The sequence below is a fragment of the Ornithorhynchus anatinus genome, chromosome 10, assembly GCF_004115215.2.
Source record: "Ornithorhynchus anatinus isolate Pmale09 chromosome 10, mOrnAna1.pri.v4, whole genome shotgun sequence".
NCBI lineage: Eukaryota > Metazoa > Chordata > Mammalia > Monotremata > Ornithorhynchidae > Ornithorhynchus > Ornithorhynchus anatinus.
In genome coordinates this window covers 57,922,244-57,950,032 of record NC_041737.1, presented here as the reverse complement: position 1 = coordinate 57,950,032, position 27,789 = coordinate 57,922,244, and the positions used below count along the sequence as shown (strand labels likewise).

Genomic DNA, 27,789 nt, shown 5'->3' with positions numbered 1-27,789 from the left:
CAAATCCTCACACGCGCGCAGGTGTGCGTTTCCTGGATACTAATGGCCCAGGCGGGGGAGGAGGCAGCCCCCATCCCCATTTGCTGAGCGAGGGAATGGCGGCGGTACATTAAGGTGGGGGGTGGGGAGGAGGTGAGAGAGAAATGATACCAGGTTGGGAAGGGGGGGCAGCTGGGAAAAGGAGGGGAGGGGCCGCCTCACCACACAAAGGCAGTTAGAGTGGAAAGGGAGTTTTATTCTCCTCTTGCTGGACTGCACCGCCGCCCCCTCCCCCAGCCCAGCGTTGGAGGCAGGGTGGAGGGGAGCCTGCCGCCTCACGGGTCCCCAACCCTGCCAACCCAGACCCCACCGGCTCCCCCAGAGGAGGGGAGGGTTAAGGTGGGGCTGCGGAGTGCAGGACGCATAGGGGGAGGGGGCTTCTGGGGAGGAGGGGACCCCCCCCCCAAGCCTGGGCTGAGATTGAGTAGGGACCTTGAGCTCGTCCCGGTCAGGCCCTGGCTGGGGCCAGGCAAGCGCCCCTCCTCCCTCCTCTGGGGGATGTGCAGCGGATGAGGGGTGGGGGCGGCACACAGTGAGCCTAAGGGCAACAGAAGGGGTGAGGGGAGTGGATGAGGGCCCCCCTCCACCCCGGGATCCCTGGGCTCCCGGACAAGGGAGGAGCGGGCGTCTGGCTGGAACTTCACCGCAGCAGGGACCACTTGATCTGCTCCTTCGCTGACTGCAGCACCTGGGGAGACAGGTCAGGGGTCAGAGAGGGTGAGGGAGGGCTCAGGGTGGGCTTCACCTGGGAGTCCCCGTGGCAACCCGCAACCCCGCAGTTGTGGAACGGAACTGACAATCTTGGACTGGGTAAAGCCGGGCACGGGCAGATGGCGGCAGGGCCACGAGCCCGGCTGCCACAGGCAGGAGGCTGGCTGGGTTGGGTCCAGGGCGTGGTGGGGTCCACCCAGAGGGGCCTGGACGGAGCTGCCCGTTGGGGTACTGACCTGAGACACAGTCTGCTCTGTGAGGGGGACATCTTCACCCTGCAATAGAGGGACGGTCCGTGGGGGCGGGGCCGGAGACAGAGGACAGGAATGCTGTCCCTCCCCCCTTGGCTTAAGCGGCCTGGCCCTTTCTGACCCTGGGAGGTGACGGGCTGGCCAATGGGCCCCCTCAACCCACCCTCCCTTCCGAGTTACCCTGAAACCCCCAGCCCGGTTTGCCCGTCCATCCTCTCTCCGGCCCTGGGGTCAGAGCAGACTCTCTAAATCCCGGCTCCCTGAGCTGGGGGGAGAGGGGTACGGGGGTGGCTTGCGGTGGGGAGGGAGGTTTTTGCAGGATTGGCTGGGCAGCGGCAGCAACAGCGGCATGTTAATTCCGGGATGTAAAGTGCTGCGACTGCAGCTGGGGAGGGGAAGGAGGCGGAGGGGAGGGGGAGAAGGAAGGAGGGAGAGAGGGGGGTGTTCTGTATGCGGGGAGACATATGTTCGAGAAGATTAAACCAAGCTAACAGCCCCATGGTGGGGATGGCGGTAGTCCAGGGGAGAAGGTGTTCGCCTGCTAAGCAGCTTGGCCCTGTACCCGCCTGGCAAAGGTCAGAAGCGGGACACGCTGAGACACGCCGGACCCAGGGGTATAACTCCTCCCCCTCAGAGGGTCTGCATCTCCCCAGGCTCCCTTAACTTCCCCCCATGCCGCCTCTGGCAGGGGGGTACTCAGCTCAAAGGTCTTCACCTCAGCTGCTTTGGCAGCAAAGGGGACTGAATTTAGAGCTGAGAAAGGGGTGCCGAGGGGTTGGCACTTGGTGAGCGGGGAGGCCAGACCCCTGCCCCTCAGCGGGGCGGATGGGGCACCCCTTACCCGTAGAGCCACTCTGTGTACCACCTGCTGCGGATCACTCTCCAGGACGACTCTGTCGAGACCAAGTGGAAACGTTGCGGTGTGGAGTCGGGGGGTGGGCCGGAGGCTAGGGCAGTCCGTACCCTGCCCCACACGTCCCCACCTCCCTGGAAGATGGAAGTTGGGGCAGCAGAGGGAGCCGCGGGGTGAGACGCCGGCTGGCCTGGGACTCACCCCCCATCCACGATTTCATCCACGGCCAGGAATAGCCCCTCCATGTTCTCCAGCAGCGCCCGCTTCTCCACGTTCTTCCTGGGGGAGCCGGGGTGGGAGGGGGGAGTCGGGTTAGTCGGATGAGATGGAAGTACCTGGCCCTCAAGCGTCACCTTTGATTCCCTCCCCAGATCCTACGCAGATGCTGCCGCGACTCCTGCCCGTCGGCCCCTCAGTCTTCTCCTGCTTAGAGATGCTGAAAGGGGCCCGGGAGTCGGACCACCAGGAGCCCATGCTGGGAGCCGGAGGTTTGCGGAGGTGAAGGCACTTGGGGTGATGGTCCGGACCTCTCTTCGCTGGCGGGAGGTAGAAAACCCCAATCCAGCTCAGCCCCAGCCCCTGATCCCCGCCCGCGCTCGGCCCTGCTCACCTCAGCATCTGGCTCAGCGAGTCAAAGAGGCAGTTCAGGACGGCCATGAGCATCAGCTGGGGACCGGGAGGGGGTGGTGTGAGCAGGAGGGTAGCCGCAGTTGCCCCACGCCCGCCCATCCATCCCCAAGGGATCCAGGCGACCCCGGCAGCCTCGCTGCTCTCCCTCCCTCCCTCCATCCCTCCCGGCCACTTCCCCGAGGAGCGGAGCAGGCCTGCGACAAAGCAAGGGATGGGGTCGGGGAGACGCTGGCCGGGGCTAGGCTGGGGCTGGGGAGGTGGGGTCAGGCCAGGCCTGGTACCCGCCCCGTGAAGCCAGGAAGCATCCAGGGGTTGCAGGCCCCGGACCGGGCAGGCCGCCCCATCTCTGGGGGAGGGAGGAGCCAAACCCGTGGGGCTGGACCAGGTGGGTCAGGCCTTAAACCTGAGGTGCCCCTGGGTGTTGGGCTGAGACCTGTTGGCCTTAAACCTGAGGCTGAGCTGGTGCACACCTAGCCCAGCAGAGGATGTGGGGAGACAGGAGTGGTTAATAGTAATAATTAATGATGCTATTTGTTAAGCGTTTATTACACGCCAGGCACTATACTAAGCGCTGGGATGGGCACATGCAAATCGAGTTGGACACAGTCCTTGTCCCACGTGGGGCTCACAGTCTGTCCCCATTTTACAGATGAGGTAACTGAGGCACAGAGGAAGTGAAGTGACTTGCCCAAGGTCACACAGATAAGTGGCGGAGCTGGGATCAGAACCCATGACCTTCTGCCTCCCACGCCTGCTCTCTTCCACCAGGCCATACTGTTTCTCCTTTTGACCACTCCAGGGCCTCTAAAGGTGGGGGTGGGGGGAAAACACCGGTGGGCAACCCCTAGCCAGCTCTCTGGGATGGATCCGGGGTAAAGTGGGGGTGGGAGCCAATCCCGTTGTGGAGGTGGGGTCCGGCAGGCAACCATCACACGACTCCGAGCGTCCTGGGGTCTCATGGGACCCTGAGTGTGGGTTGGGGTGAGGGGTTGGACCAGGGGAGACACTGGAGGCGGAGGCCAACCCCCAGATGTGGAGGTCAGGGTCCGGCAGGTGGCCAACACACGGCTCCTCTGAGTGTCCTGAGGACTCGTGGGAGCCCGAGTGCGTGAGGGGCAGGTATTTTCGGGGAGGGGGCCTCACCTCATTCTCGAAGGAGCTGCCAATGACGTAAAAGTACAGGTCAATGCTGCTCTTGTAAACCACCGTCAGGCCTTCCAGCAGCGCAATCTCGCCTGGGGGTAGGGGCCGGTGAGCCCAGGGGGGCTGGCGAGCCCGGGGAGGGTGCCCGCTGGCCCCCCCACTTCCTCACCCCCAACCCCCTCCACGGGGCTGGGCGGGGCCTCCTCCGGAGGTGAGGAACGGCAGCAGCTGCCAGCCTGCCCGCCCGCCCGCCCGGTCACCTTTCCGGGCGCTGTCATTCACCTGCCTTAATGGATGCGGTACGCTAAATGGAGCCGCAGTTAAACCCGTCAGGCGAGGCCCATAAATCCCGGGCCCAGACAGCCCACCCGCGGCCCGCCCCCACCGCCACCCTATTCCCTCTCTCACGCTCTCCCCTCCTCATTACGCTTCTGAAGAGTTTATCGCGGGGAGTCACAGTCGCCCCCTCCCCGCCCCACAGGGACCCCCGAAGGGTGGAGAGGGGAGGGAAAGGGGTGGCGGAGGAGGCGGGACATACTGTCTGTCCGGTGCGTCTTGTTGAAAATGTTTTTCTCGAAGGCTTTCTGCTCCTTGACGCTGGGGTACGTGTCGTCGTAGTACTGAGGTGGGGGAGAGGAAAGGGGTGTCAGCGGATGTGGGGGGGAGCTGGTGTGGGTTGGGGGGGCACAGGGATGGTCCTTTTCCACCACTTCCTCTCCCTCTCCACCCTCGGGGTCGGCAGCTCCCCCAGATGAGGGGGCGTGGGCGTGGGATGGCTGTTTCCGAAGGGCCTGGTTACAACCAATTACGGGGGATTGGTGGTGGGGGGGTGGTTTGGGTGGGGGATGCAGAGGGGGCATCTGGTGCATTCCACACTAATCTGTACCTGCTGATTGATTTATGCTGTGCTTGGTCCCCTGGAGCCGGAGGAATTTTGCAGAGAGGGAGAGGGCGAGGGAGGGGGCGGGCAGGAGGCCCCCAGGGGTGAGGGGGAGAAGAGGGGAGACTCGGACCCCTGGGGGCGGGGGGGCCAAGGGGTACCTCACCTTGGCGAAGAGGCGTTCCCCGTCGTTATCCAGGATCAGGATGGCCTTGACCGTGTACAGGGAGGGTTCCTGGAGAGACATGGACCCTGCCCATTAGAAGCACCTCAATCTTGGACTTTGGGATACTCGATATGTGCCCCACCCTTAACCCCACAGCACTTACGTACATATCGCTAAATTACAGATTACAAATTACATCTTCATTCCAATTAACGTCTGTCTCCCCCTCTGGACTATAAGATCGTTAAGGGCAGAATTACCGCTAATTCTTTTGGAGCATACTCACCGTAGCGCTTAGCTCAGTGCTCTGCACATAGTAGTAATAATAATAATGATTATTTGTTAAGCACTTACTATGTGTCAAGCACTGTTCTGAACGCTGGGGTAGATACAAGGTAATCGGGTTATCTCACATGGGGCTCACAGCCTTAATCCCCATTTTACAGATGAGGTCACTGAGGCACAGAGAAGTTAAGTGACTCGCTCAAAGTCACAGAGCTGATAAGTGATGGAGCCGGGATTAGAACCCACAACCTCTAACTCCCAAGCCCGGGCTCTTTCCACTAAACCAAGCGCTCGATAAATAACACTGATTGGTTATTATCGACAGCCCCTGCCTTTCCCCTCCGCAACATTCGGCAGTCCATCTCCTTCCAGATCCAGTTGGGAGTGGGGGAAACGGGGATTCGAACGAACCCTGGATGGGTGGCGATGGGAAAGGTGGAAGGGCCTGGACCCCAGGGGTCTCAGGCTTGATGGGAGTGGGCGGCTGCTCGATCCTGGAGCTGGGGAGGGGGTCGTCCACGACGAGGGAGACGAGGGGCCAGGAGGGAACCCCTGCAGCGCAGTGTGGAGACCCCGAGCTGGAGGGGGCCTAGAATGGGCCGCCACACCCCCTCCCCTGCCCCCACTGCTCCCCATCCTTCCCCCCAGGCCCGAGGCAGTGGCAGGGGGTGGGTGAACCCCCTCTTCTGTGTGTGGGGATGCTGGCCGCCAGGGTCCCCCCCACCAACTGCTCCCCATCCCTCCCCAGAGGCCTGAGGTGGTGGCAGGGGGTGGGCGAACCCTCTCCAGGGTTTGTGGGAACCCTGGCCATGGCAGGCCATCCCCCCCAATCCCAACTGCTTCCCAGGCCTGAAGCAGGGGGTGGGCAAATTCTCTCCTGTGTGTGTTTGGAGATGCTGGCTGCCAGGCTTCCCCGGCAGCCCCCAACCGCTCCCCGTCCCTCCCCAAAGGCCCGAGGCAGCGGCAGGGGGTTGGGGAACCCTCTCCTGTGCACCGCCCCCAACCCTGTTCCCCATCCCCACCTGAAGGCCCGAGGCGGCAGCAGGGGAAAGGCAAACCCTCTCCTGTGTGCGGATGGACACTGGTCGCCCAAAACACACCCCAACTGCTCCTCATCCCTCCCCAAAGGCCGGAGGCGGTGGCAAGGGGGTGGGCGAACCCTCTCCTGTGTGTGTTGGCCGCCCAGTGGCTCCTTTGTGGCTCCTTTGTGCCGAGCAGTCGCTGGGGAGACACAAAGGGATCCTTTTTCCCTCAGGCTGCAGCGGGAGGGGGAGGGGATTGGGAAGGGGGCCGTCCAGCCTCTCACACCTTTGCTGTCTAAGCACAATATCCGTCAGTCGATTATAATAATAATAATAATTGTGGTATTTGTTAAGCACTTACTATGTGCCAGGCACTGTAGTAAGCACTGGGGTGGAGACAAGCAAATCGGTTTGGTTACAGTCCCTGTCCCACATGGGGCTCACAGTCTTAATCCCCGTTTTACAGTTGAGGTAACTGAGGCATGGAGAAGCCAAGTGACTTGCCCAAGGTCACACAGCAGACAAGTGGCAGAGCCGGTGGATACAAGCTAATCGGGCTGGACACAGTCCATGTCCCACATGGGGCTCACAGTCTCAATCCCCATTGTTTTACAGTTGAGGTAACTGAGGCACGGAGAAGTGAAATGACTTGCCCAAGACCACGCAGCAGACAACTGGCAGAGTAGAGATTAGAACTCAGGTCTTCTGACTCCCAGTCCCGTGCTCTATCCAGTAGGCCACGCTGCTTCTGCAAATTAATCAGGTTGGACGCGGTCCCTGCCCAAAATGGGGTTCACAGTCTAAATAGGAGGGAGAAAAGGACACTTGGGTTCTAATCGTGGCTCTGCCATTTGCCTTCTGTGCAGACTTCTTTGGGCCTCAGTTTCCTCATCTGTAAAATGGGGGTGAAGTTACTTGTTCTGCTTCTCATTTACACTATGAGCCCCGTGCAGTACTGGGACAGTTGTCCAGTCTACTTACATGACATCTAATAAGTACAGAGCTAGGCACGAGGCGCTTAGCAAATATCGCGACTGTTTGTATTATTGGCAAAAGACAGGGGTTGGTGATGGAGTGAGGAGCGGGCCTGCAACACGGCCTAGTGGTAACAGTGTGGGCCTGGGAGTCAGAATAATAATAATACTGGTGGTATTTGTTAAGCGCTCACTATGTGCCAAGCACTGTTCTAAGCGCTGGGGGGGATACAAGGTAATCGGGTTGTCCCCCGTGGGGCTCACAGTCTTAATCCCCATTTTACAGATGAGGAAACTGAGGCCCAGAGAAGTTAAGTGACTTGCCTAAAGTCCCACAGCTGACATGTAGCAGAGCCAGGATTAGAACCCATGACCTCTGACTCCCAAGCCCGTGCTCTTTCCATTGAGCCACGCTGCTTCTCCTAAGGACCTGGGTTTGAATCCCAACTTTGCCACACATGTGCTGTGCGACTTTGGACAAGTCGTTTAACTTTCCTGTGCCTCAGTTCCCTCATCTGTAAAATGGGGATGAAGACTGTGACCCCCATGCGGGACAGGGAAAGTGTCCAACCTGATCAGCTTGCATCCGCCCCGGCTCGTAGAACAGTGCTTGACACAAAGTAAGCGCTTAACGAATAACCATCATCATCATCAGACCTTGGGGGACTGGGCAGCCCCCTCCATCACTCCCACTCTATCCTGAAACAAAGCAGCATGGCTTAGTGGCAAGAGCCCGGGCTTGGGAGTCAGAGGTTGTGGGTTCTAATCCCGCTCCACCGCTTATCTGCTGTGTGACCTCAGGCAAGCCACTTCACTTCTCTGGGCCTCAGTTACCTCTTCTGCAAAATGGGGATTAAAACCACAAGCCCCACGAGGGACGACCTGATTACCCTGTGCTTAGAACAGTGCTTGGCACGCAGTCGTCATTATTATTATTATTATCCCACGCTAGCTGGGCATCATTCTCCACTGGGCTCAAGGACGGGTGACCACCTCTCTCTCTTTCTCTCTCTCCCTCCTTCTGTTGCCAACTCCCTCCTGCTTCCTTCCCACCCCCACGGTGGCCCGTGGCCGGCCTCTGGAGAGGTAGGGGCCTGGCCGCCGGCCATAAAGCAGACCTGGTTCAAGGCTCCGGAAGCCATTACTGATAATGCTGTTCCCGTTAGAAGTTTTCGCCGAGAGGCCGGTTTATAAATAACGGCGGCGCCAGCTCCGGGCCCAAGCCCGCGGTGGCCGGGCGGGTGGGCCGTCTTTCTGCAGCCCCGGAGACCCAGTTCTGGAACGCGCTGACACCCTCGTTTCATTTCTCATTCAGTCGTATTTATTGAGCGCTTACTGTGTGCAGAGCACTGTATCAAGCGCTTGGGAAGAATATCATAGAACAATAAGCAGACACAGTCCCTGCCCACAGCGAGTTTACAGTTTAAAAGGGGAGAGGGACATTTAAGAGAAATCAATAAATGACATATATGGACATAAGTGGTGTGGGGCTGGGAGGAGGGATGAACAAAGGGAGCAAGTCAGAGTGACACAGAAGGGAATGGGAGAAGAGGAGAGGAGGGCTTAGTCAGGGAAGGCTTCTTGGAGGAGCCAGGAGTAGAACCCATGACCTTCTGACTCCCAGGCCCGTGTTCTATCCACTATGCCACCCCTTAATAATAATAATTGTGGTATTCTGTTAAACACTTACTATGTGCTAGGCACTGCACTAAACACAGGGGTGGAACACAAGCAAATTACTTTGGGCACAGTCCCTGTCCCACATTGGGCTTACAGTCTTAACCCCCATTTTAGAGATGAGGGTACTAAGGCCCAGAGAATAATAGTAATAATAATTATGGTATTTGTTAAGTGCTTACTATGTGCCAAGCACTATTCTAAGCCCTGGGGTAGATACAAGGTAAGCAGGTTGTCGCATGTGGGGCTCACAGTCTTCATCCCCATTTTACAGATGGGGTAACTGAGGCACAGAGAAGTGGCCTGCCCCAGGTCACACAGCAGACAAGTGGCGGAGCCAGGATTAGAACCCATGTCCTCTGACTCCCAAGCCCGTCCTCTTTCCACTAAGTCACACTGCTTCGTGACTTGCCCGAGATCAGTGCTTGGCACAAAGTAAGCGCTTAATAAGTTTATTATTATTGTCATCGAAGCGACTCCATGGATCAACTTTCTCCACAACGTCCTGTCCTCTGCCATAATCCACAACCTTCCTAATGGTTCTTCTGTTATCATCGTTATGGTCTCTATCCATCTAGCTGCCCGTCAGCCTCTTCCACATTTTCCCTGGAATTTTCCTAGCATTAGTGTCTTCTCCAGAGAATCAGTTCTCCTGACGATGTGTCCAAAATCCACTAATCTAAGTCGAGTCACTTGGCCTTCCAAAGCCCTCTTTGGTTTATAATTTGCTCTATAATCCATTTGTTTGTCTTTCGGGCAGCTCGTGGTATTCGCAAAAGCCTTCTCCAACACCACATTTCAAAAGAATCGATGTTCTTTCTATCCTGTTTTCTCACCGTCCAGCTTTCGGATCCATACGTGGTCACTGGAAACACCACAGAGTTGACAATTTGTATTTTTGTACCATAATTGTTACGATAAGCGTTCGGTAGTGCTCTGCACAGAATCTGAGCAGGGAATGTGGCTGCTTATTGTTGTATTGACCTCTCCCAAGCACTGACTTAGCACAGTGCTCTGTACACAGTAAACGCTCAATAAATTCGACTGAATGAACGAATGAACGAATGAAGAGCTCAGTGAATACAACCGAATGAATGATATTATGATAAGCGTTCGGTAGTGCTCTGCACAGACTATGAGCAGGCAATGTGGCTGCTTATTGCTGTATTCTCCCAAACGCTGACTTAGCACAGTGCTCTCCACGCAGTCAGAGCTCAATAAATTCAATTGAATGAATGAATGAACAAACAAATGAAGAGTGCATTGAATACGGCTGCATGAATGAAGAGTTCGAGAAACGATTGACTAGAGAAGCAGCATGGCTCAGTGGAAAGAGACCGGGCTTGGGAGCCAGAGGTCATGGGTTCGAATCCCGCCTCTGCCCCTGGTCAGCTGGGTGACTGGGGGCGAGTCACTTCACTTCTCTGGGCCTCAGTGACCTCATCTGTCAAATGGGGATGAAGACCATGAGCCTCACGTGGGACAACCTGATGACCCTGTATCTCCCCCGGCACTTGGAATGGTGCTCTGCACATAGTAAGCGCTTAACAAATACCAACATTATTATTATTAACAAATACCAACATTATTATTATTCCCCCTCCCCCCACCTTTCCCTCTCCTCCTCCCCCTCTCCCGTCCCACCCCCTCAGCACTGTATTCGCTCAACTGTATATATCTTTATCACCCTATTTAATTTGTTTAATGAGATGTACATCACCCTGATTCTATTTATTTGCCATTGTTTTTATGAGATGTTCTCCCCCTTGACTCTATTTACTGCCATTGTTCTTGTCTGCCTGTCTCCCCCGATTAGACTGTAAGCCCGTCAAAGGGCAGGGACTGTCTCTATCTGTTGCCCATTTGTCTATTCCAAGCGCTTAGTCCACTGCTCTGCACATAGTAAGCGCTCAATAAATACTATTGAATGAATGAATGAATATTATTCTTAACAAATACCATTATTATTATTAACAAATACCAACATTATTGTTTTTGTCTGTCTCCCCTGATTAGACTGTCAATGGGCAGGGATTGTCTGTTATCGAATTGTCCATTCCAAGTGCTAAGTACAGTGCTCTGCACATATAGTAAGCGCTCAATAAATACTATCGAATGAATGGGGATTAACAAATACCACCATTATTATGATTATTATTAACAAATACCCACATGATGATAATGATGGCGGGGCAAGAGTTTCCAATGCGTGACGCCGGGCCGGCCCTCACTGCCGCCACTTCCCCCCTCGGCCGAGAGGTGGCAGGCGCGAGGCGGCTCCCCTGCTGCGCATGCGTAGTGGCAGGCTATAAAAGGGCGGGCGTCCCCTCAGCGAGGCGGACCGGTCCCGTCGCCATTAAGGCCTGCGCGGGGCCCTGCGAGGGGCGGGCGCTTCGCCCTTTCTAACGATCCTTTCGCTCGCAGTGTCAATAAATTAAAGTCCAATCAATTAAAGGAGGTGTGCGCTAAGGCGGATGGACGGGTCGCCATCACAATAAAAAGTTTTATGGCCGCCGGGGCCCCTGGAGCAGGGGGGCACGTCGAGGCTTGGCAGCCCGCTCGGGCCGCGGCCGGGAAATTGATGCGGGCGGGTGGGCGAGCGGGCGGGCGGGTGGGCGAGCTCCTTCCCGACGAGATGGACGTGGGGGCCGCAGCTGGCCCCGGGCCTGCCCGGCGACCAGATGGGAGGGAGCCGGGGGCTTAATGGAATTGCAGCGCCCGCCACCTCCGAGCCCGGTGCCAAAGGAATTAAGCAAAAACCCCATTAAGTTGATAAAGGAGCCATGGGGCAAGGGGCGGCGCTGACCCTCCGGAAGCATCTAAATCCTGCCCCCTCCTCCCACCGGAGTCCTCTGCCCCTGGCTGATGCCATCGGTTCCCCTGCCCCTGGCTGATGCCATCGGCTCCCCTGCACCTGGCTGATGCCATTGGCTCCCCTGCCCCTGGCTGACGGCATCGGTTCCCCTGCCCCTGGCTGACGGCATCGGTTCCTCTGCCCCTGGCTGACGGCATCGGCTCCTCTGCCCCTGGCTGATGGCATCGGTTCCCCCGCCCCTGGCTGATGGCATCGGCCCTCCCCCAGCTCTGGGTGGTCAGGCCTCTCCCGGGCCCGGGTCGGCTCGATGATGAGAAGCAGCGTGGCTCAGTGGAAAGAGCATGGGCTTTGGAGTCAGAGGTCATGAGTTCGAATCCCAGCTCTGCCACTTGTCAGCTGTGTGACTGTGGGCAAGTCACTTAACTTCTCTGGGCCTCAGTTACCTCATCTGTAAAATGGGGATGAAGACTGTGAGCCCCACGTGGGACAACCTGATTCCCCTGTGTCTACCCCAGCGCTTAGAACAGTGCTCGGCACATAGTAAGCGCTTAACAAATACCAACATTATTATGATAATTATAATAGTTATTATGGGCTCTGCCAAGCACTTACTACGGGCAGGGCACTTGTCGTGGCTCAATGGAAAGAGTCCGGGTCTGGGAGTCAGAGGTCATGAGTTCTAATCCCAGCTCTGCCACTTGTCAGCTGGGTGACTGTGGGCAAGTCACTTCACTTCTCTGGGACTCAACTGTCAAATGGGGATTAAGATTGTGAGCCTCATGTGGGGCAACCTGATTACCTATACCTACCCCAGCGCTTAGAACAGTGCTCTGCACGTAGTAAGCGCTTAACAAATACCAACATTATTATTATTATTATTATTGTGGATCCCAGCAAGTCGCGTTGGACGCAGTCCCTCTCCCACAGTCTCAAACCCCGTTTTACAGATGACATAAGTGAGGCACAGAGAATTTAAGTGACTTAATAATAATAATGTTTGCATTTGTTAAGCGCTTACTATGTGCACAGCACTGTTCTAAGCTCTGGGGTGGATTTACAGGGCAATCAGGTTGTCCCACGTGAGGCTCACAGTCTTTATCCCCATTTTACAGATGAGGTCACTGAGGCACAGAGAAGTGAAGTGACTTGCCCAAGGTCACACAGCGGACAAGCGGCGGAGCAGGGATTAGAACCCATGACCTCTGACTCCTAAGCCCGTGCTCTTTCCACTGAGCCACGCTGCTTACTCTAGGGTCAGAGCGGAGGTTAGAACCCATGCCCTTCCGACTGCCGGGCCCACACTCTATCTGCTACGCCCTGCTGCTTCCCAATCAACAAACACCCCCTTGTCTCACAGCAGACAAGTGGAGGGGCTGGGATTAGAACCCAGGTCCTTCTGACTCCCAGGCCCGGCTCTATCCGCTAGGCCATGCTGCTTCTCTCTGGGCGGGTGCCCGGCTGCTGACCGAGGGTGGAAGATGGGGAGGACCTCAGGGGAAAGATACCAGATGCCCGGTGGCTTCGGGCTGAAGGCTGGAAAGTAGGGTGTGGGGGGCTGGGGGGAAAAAGCCAAGAGAGGAGGTTGCAGGGAAAAAAGCCCGGGGAGCTGGGGGGCTCGAGGAAAGAAGGCCAAGGTGGGTGCTGGAGGACTTGAATGGCTTTCTGATTCTCAGAGAAAGATTCTCCTCTGGAGGAGAAACCCTCACTAGTTACCCTTTCCCCGCTCAGGACCGGGGGCCAGATTTGGGGGAAGTAGAGAGGACTTTCCTACTCTCTAGTAAGAGGTTTCCACCACAATCAATCATATTTATTGAGCACTTTCTGTGTGCAGAGCACTGTACTATGAGCTTGGGACCTTATAACAGAGTTGGTAAACCCGTTCCCTGCCCATGAGAAGCATTGTGGCATAGTGGACTGTTCCCGGCCATCAGAAGGACTGGGGTTCTAATCCTGCTTCGTCACTTGTCTGCTGTGTGACCTCAGTCAAGTCACTTCAATTCCCTGTGCCTCAGTTGCCTCATCTGTATAATGGCAAGACTGTAGAATGGACAGTGTCCAACCTGTTTAGCTTATATCTACCTCAGAGCCAAGCAGCGTGGCTCAATGGAAAGAGCCCGGGCTTTGGAGTCAGAGGTCATGGGCTCGAATCCCAGCTCTGCCACTTGTCAGCTGCGTGACTGTGGGCAAGTCACTTAACTTCTCTGTGCCTCAGTTACCTCATCTGTAAAATGGGGATTAACTGTGAGCCTCACGTGGGACAACCTGATGACCCTGTATCTACCCCAGTGTTTAGAACAGTGCTCTGCACATAGTAAGCGCTTAACAAATACCAACATTATTACATAAACAATCACATTTCCCCCCCTTCAGAGCCCTACTGAAGGCTCACCTCCTCCAGGAGGCCTTCCCAGACTAAACCCCCCTTTTCTTCAGCTCACCCGTCCTCCCACCTCGCCCCGACTCCCTTTGCTCTCCCCCGTCCCACAGCAACTGCATATTCACATATGTACCTATAATTCTATTTATGTCAATGCCTGTTTTACTTGTTCTGATGTGTATATATACATATATATATCTAATTACATTTACTAATATCGGTGCCTGTTCACCTGTTTTGACGTCTGTCTCCCCCCTTCTAGACTGAGCGCCCGTTGTGGGCAGGGATTGTCTTGGTTGCTGCATTGGACTTTCCAAGCGCTCAGTACAGTGCTCTGCATATAGTAAGTACTCAATAAAAACCACTGACTGCCTGAATGAATGAAGCGCTTAAATATCAATTTGAAAGAAACTAATTTACAGCCTAGAGGGGAATAAAGGCTCCCAATACCCCCAACCTGGGTCGGGACAGCCATTTCTGGATGGAGGAGGGAGGCTTGACAGATCGGTTGATGGATGAGCAAAAAGAGGGGCTGCAGTCCCCCAGAATGCTGATGAACGGAACCCAATTGGGGTGGGGGGTTTCCCCCTCTGGCCTCTTTAAATCCCCTTTTCTTTTCTAGCTCCCCTGCAGGGGGCCGGGCAGACTCCGGCCGAGCCGCGAGGGGGCGCTCGCTTGCCCGACCGGAAGTGACGTGTCGCCGAGCGGCTCAAAACCAGACACAACCTGTGGCCCCCTGGTGGTCGGAGCGGGGTACTGGAATTTTCGGGGTTCTTCAGAAACCCGGGCGGATGCTGGGGAGGGGAAGGAAAAGGGGCTGGGGTTGCTTAGTGTGAGGCCCAGAATGTAATAATCATAATAATGTTGGTATTTGTTAAGCGCTTACTATGTAAAGAGCACTGTGCAGATACAGGGTCATCAGGGTGTCCCACGTGAGGCTCCCAGTCTTCATAATAATGTTGGTATTTAAGCGCTTACTACATGCAGAGCACTGTTCTAAGCGCTGGGGTAGATACAGGGGAATGAGGTTGTCCCACGTGAGGCTCCCTGTCTTCATAATAATGTTGGTATTTGTTAAGCGCTTACTACGTGCAGAGCACTGTTCTAAGCGCTGGGGTAGATACAGGGGAATGAGGTTGTCCCACGTGAGGCTCCCAGTCTTCATCCCCATTGTACAGATGAGGGAACTGAGGCTCAGAGAAGTGAAGTGACTCGCCCACAGTCACCCAGCTGCCAAGTGGGATTCGAACCCATGACCTCTGATTCCCAAGCCTGGGCTCTTTCCACTGAGCCACGCTGCTTCCAGCCTGGGGACCCCAGGGGGAAAGTGCCCAGGAAAACTGGCCTGGCAGACAGCACGGGGGGGCGAATCGGGACAGAGAGGAAGGGCAGAAAAACACAGATAAAGTGGTCCTGGATAGGAACTGGGTCCTTTACCTAGATTGTACACTCCTGAGCCCTTTGTACAGTGCTCTGCAATGAGTCAGTGCTCAATACTATTGATTGGGTGATACAGGGAATTCATTAATTCAGTCGTATTTTTTGAGCACTTAGTGTGTGCAAAGCACTGTACTAAGCTCTTGGGAGACAAGTACAACAAAGAGATACAATCCCTGCCTGCAACAAGCTGGGTCTAGAGTCATTCAATCGTATTTATTGAGCGCTTACTGTATCAGAGGGGCAGGATCTGGACAGTCTAAAGCCAGAAGTCAGGGACACTGGATTGCAAGCCCTGCTCATCTTTCTGTCCCCACAGTAAATTCCCAAACTGGATTGTTCCCCCGGATCCCTTCCAAGTGCTTTCCTCCTCATCCCCACTAAACACTGCTCCGGGGGCTCCTGCCCTCTGATGTGGATTAAGGGAAGGAAGGCTTTTTCCAACACCTCTGGTGGTGAACAGTGCTCAGCAACGAGGATCGTCAACCCTGGGATGCAAGGAAACTTGGAACAATTTGTAAGTCTGGGGTAAAGAGTGTGCGGCCTATGGGTGTTTGTGGGGGAGAGGGGTGTAAAAGCGGGAATGGAGGTGGTCTCCTTTTCCCAACACCCCAGTTCGGTTGCTATTTAAACTGGATATAGAGTGTGGAGGGGAATCACAAGACCCACGGAGACCCTCCCTGAAATGCTTAATGAGAATCAGCTGGCAAGAAGCAGGAGTCAAGATTGGCTCAGGAGAAACAGAAAAACCTGCTGCTGTTGGGGAAGGGGTGACAGGGGCAAGACTGTAAGCCTGTCAATGGGCAGGGATTGTCTCTGTTACCGAATTGTACATTCCAAGCGCTTAGTACAGTGCTCTGCACATAGTAAGTGCTCAATAAATACTATTGAACGAATAAGAGGAGAGAGGAAGGGTGTGAGACCACACTCCATGACATCCTTAATAATAAATAATGTTGGTATTTGTTAAGCGCTTACTATGTGCCGAGCACTGTTCTAAGCGCTGGGGTAGACATAGGGGAATCAGGTTGTCCCACGTGGGGCTCACAGTCTTAATCCCCATTTTACAGATGAGGGAACTGAGGCACAGAGAAGTTAAGTGACTTGCCCACAGTCACACAGCCGACAAGTGGCAATCCTTGGGACGGGGAGGGTTGTGGGAGCAGCCTGGGTTGGGGGCCGATGGTCGTATTTATTGTATGCTTACTTTATTATTAATAATAATAATAATAATGGTGGTATTTGTTAACACTTACTATGTGTAAAGCACTGTTCTAAGCACCGGGCGGATCCAAGGGGATCAGGTTGTCCCAGGTGGGGCTCACTGTTTTAATCCCCATTTTAGAGATGAGGTGACTGAGGCCCAGAGAAGTGCCTTGCCCAAAGTCACAGAGCTGGCAAGCGGTGGAGCCAGGATTAGAACCCATGACCTCTGATTCCCAAGCCCGGGCTCTTTCCACCGAGCCACCCTGCTTTTCTACTTTGTGCAGAGCATGGCGCTAAGCGCTTGGGAGAGTCCGACCAAGTTGCTGCCCCCCTGCCCCCTGAACTTTAAGTTTAATAATAATGTTGGTATTCAGCTCTTACTCTGTGCCAAGCACTGTTCTAAGCGTTGGGATAGATACAGGGTCATCAGATTGTCCCACGTGGGGCTCCCAGTCTTCATCCCCATTTTACAGAGGAGGTCACTGAGGCCCAGAGAAGTGAAGTGACTTGCCCAAAGTCACACAGCTGACAGGTGGCGGGGCTGGGATTAGCACCCATAACCTCTGCCTCCTAACAATAATAATGTTGGTATTTGTTAAGCGCTTACTATGTGCAGAGCACTATTCTAAGCGCTGGGGGAGATACAGGGTGATCAGGTTGTCCCACGTGAGGCTCACAGATAATCTCCATTTGACAGATGAGGGAACTGAGGCCCAGAGGAAGTGCAGTGACTTGCCCACAGTCACACAGCTGCCAAGTGGCAGAGGCGGGATTCGAACCCATGACCTCAGACTCCTCTTGCGACCAAGAAGGCCGGAAGTGGGGATGCTCGACCCCGCGCCGGCTACGCGAGCCCGAGGCTCCAGGCCCCCGCGCTAGGCCGCAGCCCCGACCCCGACCGCCCGAGGCCTCGGCCTCCGCCTCCGCCTCCACCCCGCCCGGGCCGCGGCCTCCTACCAGGATCAGCGACTCCATCTTGTCTTCTTGTCCCGCTGCTGCTGCTGCTGCCGACGTGGAGCCGGGCCGCCGCTGGCGCCGCTCATTGGTCGACCTTCCCGCCGAAGCCCCGCCCCCTCCGGCATAGACGCGCGCCTATTGGCGGAAGCTGAAAGTGACACTTGATGGGCAGCTCGGCCTCCCCCGGGGAGGGCCGAAGGTCGCGCGACCCAAGGCGGGGCGCGATGGCCGAGGGGGGCGGGGACCGTTTCCATGGGGACCAGGGGGACGCCGTCACCAGGAGCCTTTTGATTGGTTAAAACGATGCCCTTCTCCCCTCCTGCTCTTTCATTTTCCTCCTCTAGGGGGCATTGTCACATCCTAAATTGGGGGAGGTCATAATAATAATAATAATAATGTTGGTATTTAAGCGCTTACTATGTGCAAAACAGTGTTCTAAGCGCTGGGGTAGATACAGGGTCATCAGGTTGTCCCACGTGAGTCTCACAGTTAATCCCCATTTTGCAGTTGAGGTAACTGAGGCACAGGGAAGTTAAGTGACTTGCCCACAGTCACACAGCTGACAAGTGGCAGCGCTGGGATTATAATAAAATTATATTTTTGGTATTTGTTAAGCGCTTACTATGTGCAGAGCGCTGTTCTAAGCGCTGGGGGAGATACAGGGTCATCAGGTCGTCCCACGTGGGGCTCACAGTCTTAATCCCCATTTTACAGATGAGGGAACTGAGGCCCAGAGAAGTGAAGTGACTTGCCCACAGTCACACAGCTGCCAAGTGGCAGAGCCGGGATTAGAACCCACAACATCTGACTTCCAACCCCAGGCTCTTTCCACTGAACCACGCTGCTTCTCTAAGCATTCTCTAAGTCATGACCCTGTAGTCTCTCAATCAATCGATCAATCATATTTATTGAGCACTTACTGTGTGCACAGCACTGTACTAAGCACTTGGGAAACATAACAGTACACACACACATTCCCTGCCCACAAGGAGCTCACATTCATTCATTCAGTCAGTCAGTCGTATTTATTGAGTGCTTACTTTTGAAGCAGCGTGGCTCAGTGGAAAGAGCCCGGGCTTGGGAGTCAGAGGTCGTGGGTTCTAATGTCAGCTCCGCCGCTTGTCCGCTGTATGACTTTGGGCAAGTCACTTCACTTCTCTGAGCCTCAGTGACCTCATCTGTCAAATGGGGATGAAGACTGTGAGCCCCAAGTGGGACAAGCTGATCACCTTGTATCCTCCCCAGCACTTAGAACAGTGCTTCACACAAGGTAAGCGCTTAACAAAGGCTATCATTATTATTATTATTATTACTGTATGCCCAGCATTATACTACCATCCACCTCCGTATCAAAAACTCCTCACCCTTGGCTTTAAAGCCGTCCATCACCTTGGACCTCCTCCTACCTCACCTCGCTTCTCTCCTTCTACAACCCAGCCCGCACACTTCGCTCCTCTGGTGCCAACCTTCTCAGTGGGCCTCCATCTCGTCTGTCTCGCCTCTGACCCCTGGCCCTCATCCTACCTCTGGCCTGGAATGCCCTCCCTCCTCAAATCCAACAGACAGTTACACCCCCTACCCCCCATCCCTCGCTTAAATGCCTTATTGAGGGCCCATCTCCTCCAAGAGGCCTTCACAAACTAAGCCCCTCTTTTCCTCATCTCCCACTCCCTTCTGCGTCACCCTGATTTGCTCCCTTTGCTCTTCCCCACCCCCAGACCCACAGCACTTATGTATATCTAATTTTATTTATTTGTGTTGATGTCTGTTTATTTGTGTTGATGTCAGTCTCCCCCTATCCCGAAACTGTGAGCTCACTGTGGTGAGGGATTGTCACTCTTTACTGTTATGCTGTACTTTTCCAAGCACTACAGTGCTCTGCACTCAGTAAGCACTTAATACATACAATTGAATGGATGAATAAGTTCTGAAGGGCTGGGAGAGGGAAGGATGAACAAAGTGAGCAAGTTATGGCGAAGCAGAAGGGAGAGGGAGAAGAGGAAAGGAGGGTTTAGTCAAGGAAGGCCTCTTGGAGGAGATGTGCCTACAATAAGGCTTTGAAGAGGGGGAAAGTAATTGTCTGGCAGATTTGAGGAGGGAGATAAGGAATTTCAGTTTGACAGGGAAGTGGATGGGCAACCACTGGAGGTTCTGGGGAAGGGGGAAAGACGGACTGAACATTTTTGTAGAAAAATGATCCAGGTGGCAGAGTGAAGTATGGATTTGGATTGGGGGGAGGCAGGGAGGTCAGCAAGGAGGCTGATAGAATAATCAAGGTGGGGTAGGATAAGTGATAGGATTAATGTGGAAGTAGGGATGGAGAGGAAAAGGTGGATTTTAGTGATGTGATGAAGGTGGAATCTACAGGATTTAATTACGGATTGAATATGTGGGTTGAACGAGAGAGAAGAGTCAATAATAACTGTACTTGTTTAGCACTTACTATGTACCCAACACCGTACTAAGCACTGGGGTGGATACACGCAAATCAGGTTGGACACAGTCAAGGATTATGCAAAGGTTATGGGTTTATGAGACAGGAAGGATGTTGGTGTCATCTACAGTGATGCCAAAGTTAGGGGGAGGACAGGGTTTGGGTGAGAAGATGAGAGGTTCAGTTTTAGACGTATTAAGCTTGAGATGACAGGAGGGCGACCAAGTAGAGAAGTCTTGAAGGCAGGAAGAAACTGCCTCAGCACTGTACTCATCTGCTCAACTGTATATATTTATTACCCTATTTATTTTGTTAATGAAATGTACATCACCTCGATTCTATTTAGTTGCCATTGTTTTTACGAGATGTTCTTCCCCTTGACTCTATTTATTGCCATTGTTCTTGTCTGTCCGTCTCCCCCGATTAGACTGTAAGCCCATCAAACGGCAGGGACTGTCTCTATCTGTTGCCGACTTGTTCATTCCAAGCGCTTAGTACAGTGCTCTGCACATAGTAAGCGCTCAATAAATACTATTGAATGAATGAATGAAAAGAAATACAAGACTGCAGAGAGGTAGAGAGATGAGGGCTGGAGATGGAGATTTGGATATCATCCTCCTAGAGGACGATGTGAACGAATGAGTTCTCCGAGAGAGTGGGTGTAGATGGAGAATAGAAGGGGGCCCAGAACTGAACCTCGAGGAACCCCCACAGAAAGAGTGTGAGAGGCGGAGAAGGAGCCCTCGAAAGAGCCCGAGAAGGAGCGGCCAGAGAGAGGAGAGGAGAACCGGGAGAGGACAGGGTCAGTGAAGCCAAGGTTGGATAATGTTTCCAGGAGAAGGGGATGGTCGACAGTGTCAAAGGCAGCTGAGAGGTGGAGGAGGATTCGGATGGAGTAGAGGCCATTGGACTTGGCAAGAAGGAGATCGTCGGTGACCTTTGAGCGGGAAGTTTCTGTGGAGCGAAGGGGCCGGAAGCCAGATTGGAGGGGGTCAAGGAGAGAATCGATTGAATTGATCATGTCTGCCAACGCTGTCCTATTGTACTCTCCCAAATGCTTAGCACCATGCTCTGCATATAGAAGACACCCAATAAATACCAGTAATTGATGGAGCACTTGTGTGCAGAGCATTGTACTCAGCACTTGGGAAAGTACTCTACAGTAGAGTTGGTAGACCAACCCCTGCCCGCAAGGAATGTACAGTCTACAGGAGAGATGGGCGTTAAATTATAGAGGGGGACAGAGTAGAGTATACAGTTATGGCTAAGGATAATGATAATAATAGTGATAGTATTTGTTAAGTACTTACTATGTGACAGGCACTGTTCTAAGCGCTGGGATAATCAGATTGGACACAGTCCCCATCCCACATGGGGCTCACAGTCTTAATCCCCATTTTACAGATGAGGTAATTGAGTCCCAAAGAAATGAAGCGACTTGCCCAAGGTCGCACAGCAGACAAGTGGCAGAACCAGGATTAGAACCCATGGCCTTCTGACTCCCAGGCCCGGGCTCTATCCACTAGATGCTATGGGGCTAGGATGAGTATCAGATGAAGTCATACGCAGTCCCTATTCCACATCAGACTCAGGGTCTTAGTGGAAGGGAGACCAGGTATTGTATCGAGGAGGAAACCAGGGCCCAGAGAGGTTAAGCAACTGGTCACAGAGGAGGAGAGTGGTAGAGCCAGGTTTAGAATCCAGGTCCTCTGCCTCCCAGGCCTATACTCCTTCCTCTAGAGGAGCAGCATGACCTAGTGGCAAGAGCAGGGGCTTGGAAGTCAAAGATCGTGGGTTCTAATCCCGGCTCTGCCACTTGTCTGCTGTGTGACCTTGGACAAGTCACTTAACTTCTCTGTGCCTCAGTTACCTCATCTGTAAAGTGGGGATTAACTGTGAGCCTCACGTGGGACAACCTGATTACCCTGTATCTACCCCAGAGCTTAGAACAGTGCTCTGCACATAGTAAGCGCTTAACAAATACCAACATTATTATTAACTTCTCTGGGCCTCAGTTACCTCAACTGCAAAATGGGGATTGAGATTGTGATCCCCAAGTGGGACAACCTGATTACCTCGTATTTACCCCGGCGTTTAGAACAGTGCTTGGCACATAGTATGTGCTTAAAAAATACCATAATTATTGTTATTACTAGGCCAGCCGGCTTTGAAAGGATCCCACCTCAGCAGGATGGCCCGGAAACAGAGCCAGGACCTCGACTCCTCCCCGGGTCTCCCCCTCCGACCTCAATGAGCTCGGGCCTTTCCTGCCCCAGGTCCCGCCACCCGCATCTCCAGGACGCCCACCTCCCTCCAAAATCAGGGTCACCGTGGAAACGTCCCCCAAGATGGGGGCCATCTCTCTGCTGGCCCTGGCAGGAGGATGGGAGGGAGGGCAGAGGATCTGTGGGAAAGGATGCGCTTCTTGCCCCTTCCTGACACCCGCGGGGCCTCGTTGAAAGAGGATATGCCAGGGGCCAGGAAGGGGCACAGAGGAGAGGTAGGGGTAGGGGGCGGGGGCACTGGGCAGGGGCAGGGTCTGTGGTTTTCCAGTAGGGACACCCGATTGCAAAATGAAAAGAGAAGTGTTGTGTTTGTGGGGATTTCACAATGGACAGGAGTGTCCTGGGGCCCCAGCCCTCCGGTCCCATGGTTCACCCTCCTATCCTACCTTCATCCCTTGGCTCCTGCTCCCCCCTGGCCCCAGGCCCAGGACTCTTTCTATGTTTGAGCCGGGATTTGAGGCGTGGGGAGGACATCGTAGGCCGGCGGGTTGGGTTGGAGAGTGGACGGTCGTGGATGGGGGACACCGAAAATCGGGCAGTCACGGGTGGGTGGATTAGAAGCTATGCAGTCATAGGTGGGGTGAGCTGGGCGCTGGGCAGTCACATATGAGATAATAATGTTGGCATTTGTTAAGCACTTACTATGTGCAGAGCACCGTTCTAAGCGCTGGAGGAGATAAGGGGTCATCAGGTTGTCCCACGTGAGGCTCACAGTTAATCCCCACTTTAGAAATGAGGTAACTGAGGCCCAGAGAAGTGAAGTGACTTGCCCACAGTCACACAGCTGAGAAATGGCAGAGCTTGGATTCGAACCCATGACCTCTGACTCCCAAGCCCAGGCTCTGAACCACGCTGCTAACAGTCGATTAGACTGTAAGCCCATCACTGGGCAGGGATGGTCTCTATCTGTTGCCGAATTGTACATTCAAAGCGCTTAGTACAGTGCTCCGCACATAGTAAGCGCTCAATAAATCCTATTGAATGAATGAATATGAGATGGATCGGAAACTGGACGGTCATGGGTGGTGTGGTTAATTCAACCATATTTATTGGGCACTTACTGTGTGGAGAGCACTGTACTAAGCACTTGGGACTGTACAATACAGCAATAGATGGAGACGTTCCCCGCCCACGATGAGCTTAGGGTCTAGAAGGGCGGGGAGGCAGACATTAATATAAATCAGTACATTATTCATTCAGTAGTATTTATTGAGCGCTTACTATGTGTGGAGCACTGCACTAAGCGCTTGGAATGTACAATTCGGCAACAGATAGAGACAATCCCTGCCCATTGACGAGTTTACAGTCTAGAGAAGCAGGTGGCTCAGTAGAAAGAGCCCAGGCTTGGGAGTCAGAGGTCATGGGTTCGAATCCCAGCTCTGCCACTTGTCAGCTGCATGACTGTGGGAAAGTCACTTAACTTCTCTGTGCCTCAGTTACCTCATCTTTAAAGTGGGGATTAACTGTGAGCCTCACGGGGGACAACCTGATTACCCTGTGTCTACCGCAGCGCTTAGAACAGTGCTCTGCACATAGTAGGCGCTTAACCAATACCAACATTATTATTATTAATCTGTACATTACAGATATGTACATAAATGGTGTGGGGCTGGGAGGGAGGAAGAACAAAGGGAGCAAGTCAGGGAGCGGGAGAAGAGGAAAGGAGGGCTCAGTAAGGGAAGGCCTCCTGGAGGAGATGGGCTTTCAGGAAGGCTTCAAAGTAGGCGGGGAGAGTCGGATTTGAGGAGGGAGGGCGTTGCAGGCCAGAGGCAGGATGTGGGCGAAGGGTCAGTGGCGAGATAGATGAGAAGAGGCTAGACAGTCATGGGTGGGGTGGACTAGAGGCTGGGCAGTGCCATTAGAGAAACAGCATGGCCTAGTGGAAAGAGCGCGGGCCTGGGAGTCAGAGGACCTGGCTTCTAATCCTGGCTCTGCCACATGTCCGCTCTGTGACCTTGAGCAAGTCACTTCACTTCTCCGTGCCTCAGTTTCCTCATCTGTAAAATGAGGATTAAACCTGTGAGCCCCATGTGGGACAGGGACTGTGTCCAATCCGATTACCTTGTATCTCCCCCAGCACTTAGAACGGTGCTTGGCACACGGTAAGCGCTTAACAAATACCACGATTATGCGGACGACGGACAGTCACCGGTGGTGCGGACCAGAGGCTAGGTAGTCATGGGTGGAGACCAAAGGAGGGTGGACGGAAACGGGTGGGGTGGGGGCGGGTTTCCCTGGCTGGAGCGGAGTAGGGGGAGCGGAAGCAGCGTGGCTCAGTGGAAAGAGCTCCGCCTTGGGAGTCAGAGGTCATGGGTTCGAATCTCTGCTCTGCCGCTTGGCAGCTGTGTGACTGTGGGCAAGTCACAACTTCTCTGTGCCTCAGTTCCCTCATCTGTAAAATGGGGATTAAGACTGTGAGCTTCACATAGGACAACCTGATTATCCTGTATCTACCCCAGTGCTTAGAACAGTGCTCTGCACAGGGTCAAGCACTGTTCTGAGCGCTGGGGTAGCTACGAGCTTATCGGGTTGGACACAGTCCCTGTCCCACAAGGAGCTCACAATCTTCATATCATTTGCCCAGAGGTCACGGATCCAAGTATGTAGATGACAGAAGGGAGAGAACAAAGTCCTGATTGGGGGATGACCAGGAGAGCGGAGAGCCCGGAAATCTGGGTGTCAGGTCCCCCAAGACCCAAGAATTCACCCTGACCTCTTCATACCAGTCAATCGTACTTATTGAACGCTTACCCTGCGCAGAGCACTGTGGTGCAGCATGGCGGAGTGGATAGAGCACAGGCCTGGGAGTCAGAAGGTTCTAATCCCGCTCCTTGTCTGCTATGTGGCCTTGAGGTAGTCACTTCACTTCTCTGTGCCTCAGTTCCCTCATCTGTAGAATGGGGATCGAGACTGTGAGCCCCACGCGGGACAGGGACCCTTTCGGTCAGTCAATCATATTTATTGAGCGCTTACTGTATGCAGTGTACTGAGCACTTGGGAGAGTACAGTACAACGATAAGCTCATTCTCTGCCCACGAGGAGTTTACAGTCTAAAACAGAGTTGGTATCGTGATGAGCAGGGAACACGTCTGCTATTTCTGTTGTATGGTGCTCTCCAAGTGGTTAGCACAGTGCTCTGCACGTAGTAAGCGGTCGATAAATACCGTGGATTGACAGATTGATTGGGAGACACGTTCCCTGCCCGCAACGAGCTTGCAGTCTAGACGGGGGGGAGACATTTATGTAAATAAAAAATGAGAGATACAGTGGAGAGAGGAGGTGACAGAGCCACTGAAGGGACTCCTCAACCCAGTGCAGGAGGGGGGGAGGGACGGCTCTCGGAGATTCCTGGAAGGTGCCCGGGGGAGGGGGCTGGCACCGTGCCCTGGTGACTGTGGTTCTCAGACTCAGCCCCGGGGCGGGGCCAGATCCCTCAGCTGAGAGCTCAGCACCGGGGAACCCAGGCGTGCCCTCCCTCATTCAGCCAATCCTATTTATTGAGCACTTACTGTGTGCAAAGCACCGTACTAAGCACTTGGGAGAGTACGGTATAACAACAGACACAGTCCCTGCCCACCACGAGCTCACACTCTCCCAGCTCCACCTGCCGGCTCTGCTCCAGCCCCCACTCTCGATCCGGCGAAGGTGACTTAGTTTCCCCGGGGAATTATTATTATTATGGTATAAAAGTGCTTATTATGTGCCAAGCACTGGGGAAGATACAAGTTGATCAGGTTGGACCCAGTCCCTGTCCCATATGGAGCTCCCACTCTTAATCCCCATTTTACAGATGAGAGGACTGAGGCCCAGAGAAGTGAAATGACTTGTCCAAGGTCACACCCCAGACACGCGGCAGAGCGGGGATTAGCACCAAGGTTCTTCTGACTCCCAGGCCCGTGCTCTGTAAACTAAGCCACTCCGCTTCCCTGAGTTTTTTACTGGACCTCGTTTCTTCCCAGCCAACCATTCTAGAGTCGGGGACCATTTCCCAACATGGTCCCAACACCATCAATCGGTGGTATTTATTGAGCGCTTACTGTGCGCACAGCGGTGTACTAAGCGCTTGGGAGAGGACGGTGGACCCCCATCCTTCCGCCGGGAGAGGGCAGGGAACGGGGAGGATGGAAAGGGGAGTCACCCCCCTCCCCACAAGCCAGGAGCTTGGCCCCCTCCTTCCCCCCCACCCCGGTAACCGCCCCGGCCTCTGTGGCTCTGGATAACCCCCTCCCTGCCACTACCTCCCCTTCCGTCTGTTGGGAGAGGAAGCCGGCAGGGGGTGGGGCAGGGGGCCTGCAGGACTCCGATAACGGCCCGGCCCCTGCCCCCCCGAGCTTGTGGTCCCTCCCTCCCCCCTCCGCCCCCCCAAAACCTCCCAGTCTTTGCGGGAAGCCAATTGTGTAACTTCGAGGTCTGTTTGGGCAACGGCGTTTTGGGATGGGGGTGGGAGGGGAGGCCGACCCAGACTCCCTGGGGATTTTTGGGGAGGTGGGGGCCTCCAGACCGAGAGTGAACCCCTCGTGTCATCCAGGTGTGTGGAAGCGGGAAGGGCTCCGGAATCGGGCCTGGCGTAAACCACCACCCCTCGGCCTGGGTCCCTGCCTCTTGTTGTCTCTGTCCCAGCTCTGGTTTTTTTTGGCTTTTTTTAAATGGTATTTGTTGAAGCCCTTAGTAGGTGCCAGGCGCTGTAAAATAAAAAATAAATGGTGGTATTTGTTAAGCGCTTACTATGTGCAGAGCACTGTTCTAAGCGCCGGGGGATATAAGGTGATCAGGTTGCCCGCGTGGGGCTCACAGTTTTAATCCCCATTTTACAGATGAGGTGACTGAGGCCCAGAGAAGTGAAGTGACTTGCCCAAAGTCACACGGCCGGCAAGCGGCGGAGCCGGGATTAATAATAATAATGTTGGTATTTGTTAAGCTCTTACTATGTGCAGAGCACTGTTCTAAGCACCGAGGTAGATACAGGGTAATCAGGTTGTCTCATGTGAGGCTCACAGTCTTAATCCCCATTTTACAGATGAGGGAACTGAGGCACAGAGAAGTTAAGTGACTTGCCCAAAGTCACACAGCTGACAAGGGACGGAGCCGGGATTAGAACCCATGACTTCTGACTCCCAAGCCTGAGCTCTTTCCACTGAGCCTCGCTGCTTCTCTGTACTAAGCACTGGGGTAGATACAAGATTGGACACAGCCCATCTCCCACGTGGCACTCACAGGCTTAATCCCCATTTTAGAGATGAGATAACTGAGGCACAGAGAAGTAAAGTGACTTAACCGAAGCCACATAAGAGGTATGGGGCAGAGCAGAAATTATAATTATTATTAATAGTAATGATAATAAGAAAGGCAGCATGGCTTAGTGACAAGAGCACGGAACTGGGAGTCAGAAGATGTGGGTTCTAATCCTGGTTCTGCCACTTGTCTGCTGTGTGACCTTGGACAAGTCTCTTAACTTCTCTGTGTCTCAGTTACCTATCTGTAAAATGGAGATGAAGACTGTGAGCCCCACATGGGACCACCTGATTACCTTCTATCTACCCTAGTGCTTAGAACAGTGCTTGGCGCATAGCAAGCACTTAACAAATATAATAATGATAATAATAACTGTGGTATCTGTTAAATCCTTACCCGTGCCCGGCACTGTACT

General features: G+C 54.1%; 1 protein-coding gene across 1 annotated transcript; it reads right to left on the bottom strand.

The window, feature by feature from the left end:
- Positions 1–214: 214 nt before the first annotated feature.
- COPZ1 (COPI coat complex subunit zeta 1) lies at positions 215–17,525 on the bottom strand. The gene is made up of 9 exons (XM_029074104.2): positions 17,424–17,525; positions 4,674–4,742; positions 4,166–4,247; positions 3,628–3,719; positions 2,465–2,520; positions 2,056–2,133; positions 1,843–1,894; positions 987–1,025; positions 215–727 (listed from the first exon to the last, which is right to left on the bottom strand). Exons 1-9 carry the CDS (start codon positions 17,439–17,441, stop codon positions 680–682), a joined length of 534 nt encoding a protein of 177 aa, XP_028929937.1. The 5' UTR covers positions 17,442–17,525; the 3' UTR covers positions 215–679.
- Between the last annotated feature and the right edge of the window lie 10,264 nt (positions 17,526–27,789).

Excerpts from the sequence above, each read along its gene's own strand:
- COPZ1 (XM_029074104.2), bottom strand. Across the intron at positions 4,248-4,673 it reads GGGAACGCCTCTTCGCCAAG|TACTACGACGACACGTACCC; the intron begins GTGAGGTACCCC and ends CCCCCACCTCAG. Across the intron at positions 1,026-1,842 it reads TACACAGAGTGGCTCTACGG|GGTGAAGATGTCCCCCTCAC; the intron begins GTAAGGGGTGCC and ends CCTCTATTGCAG.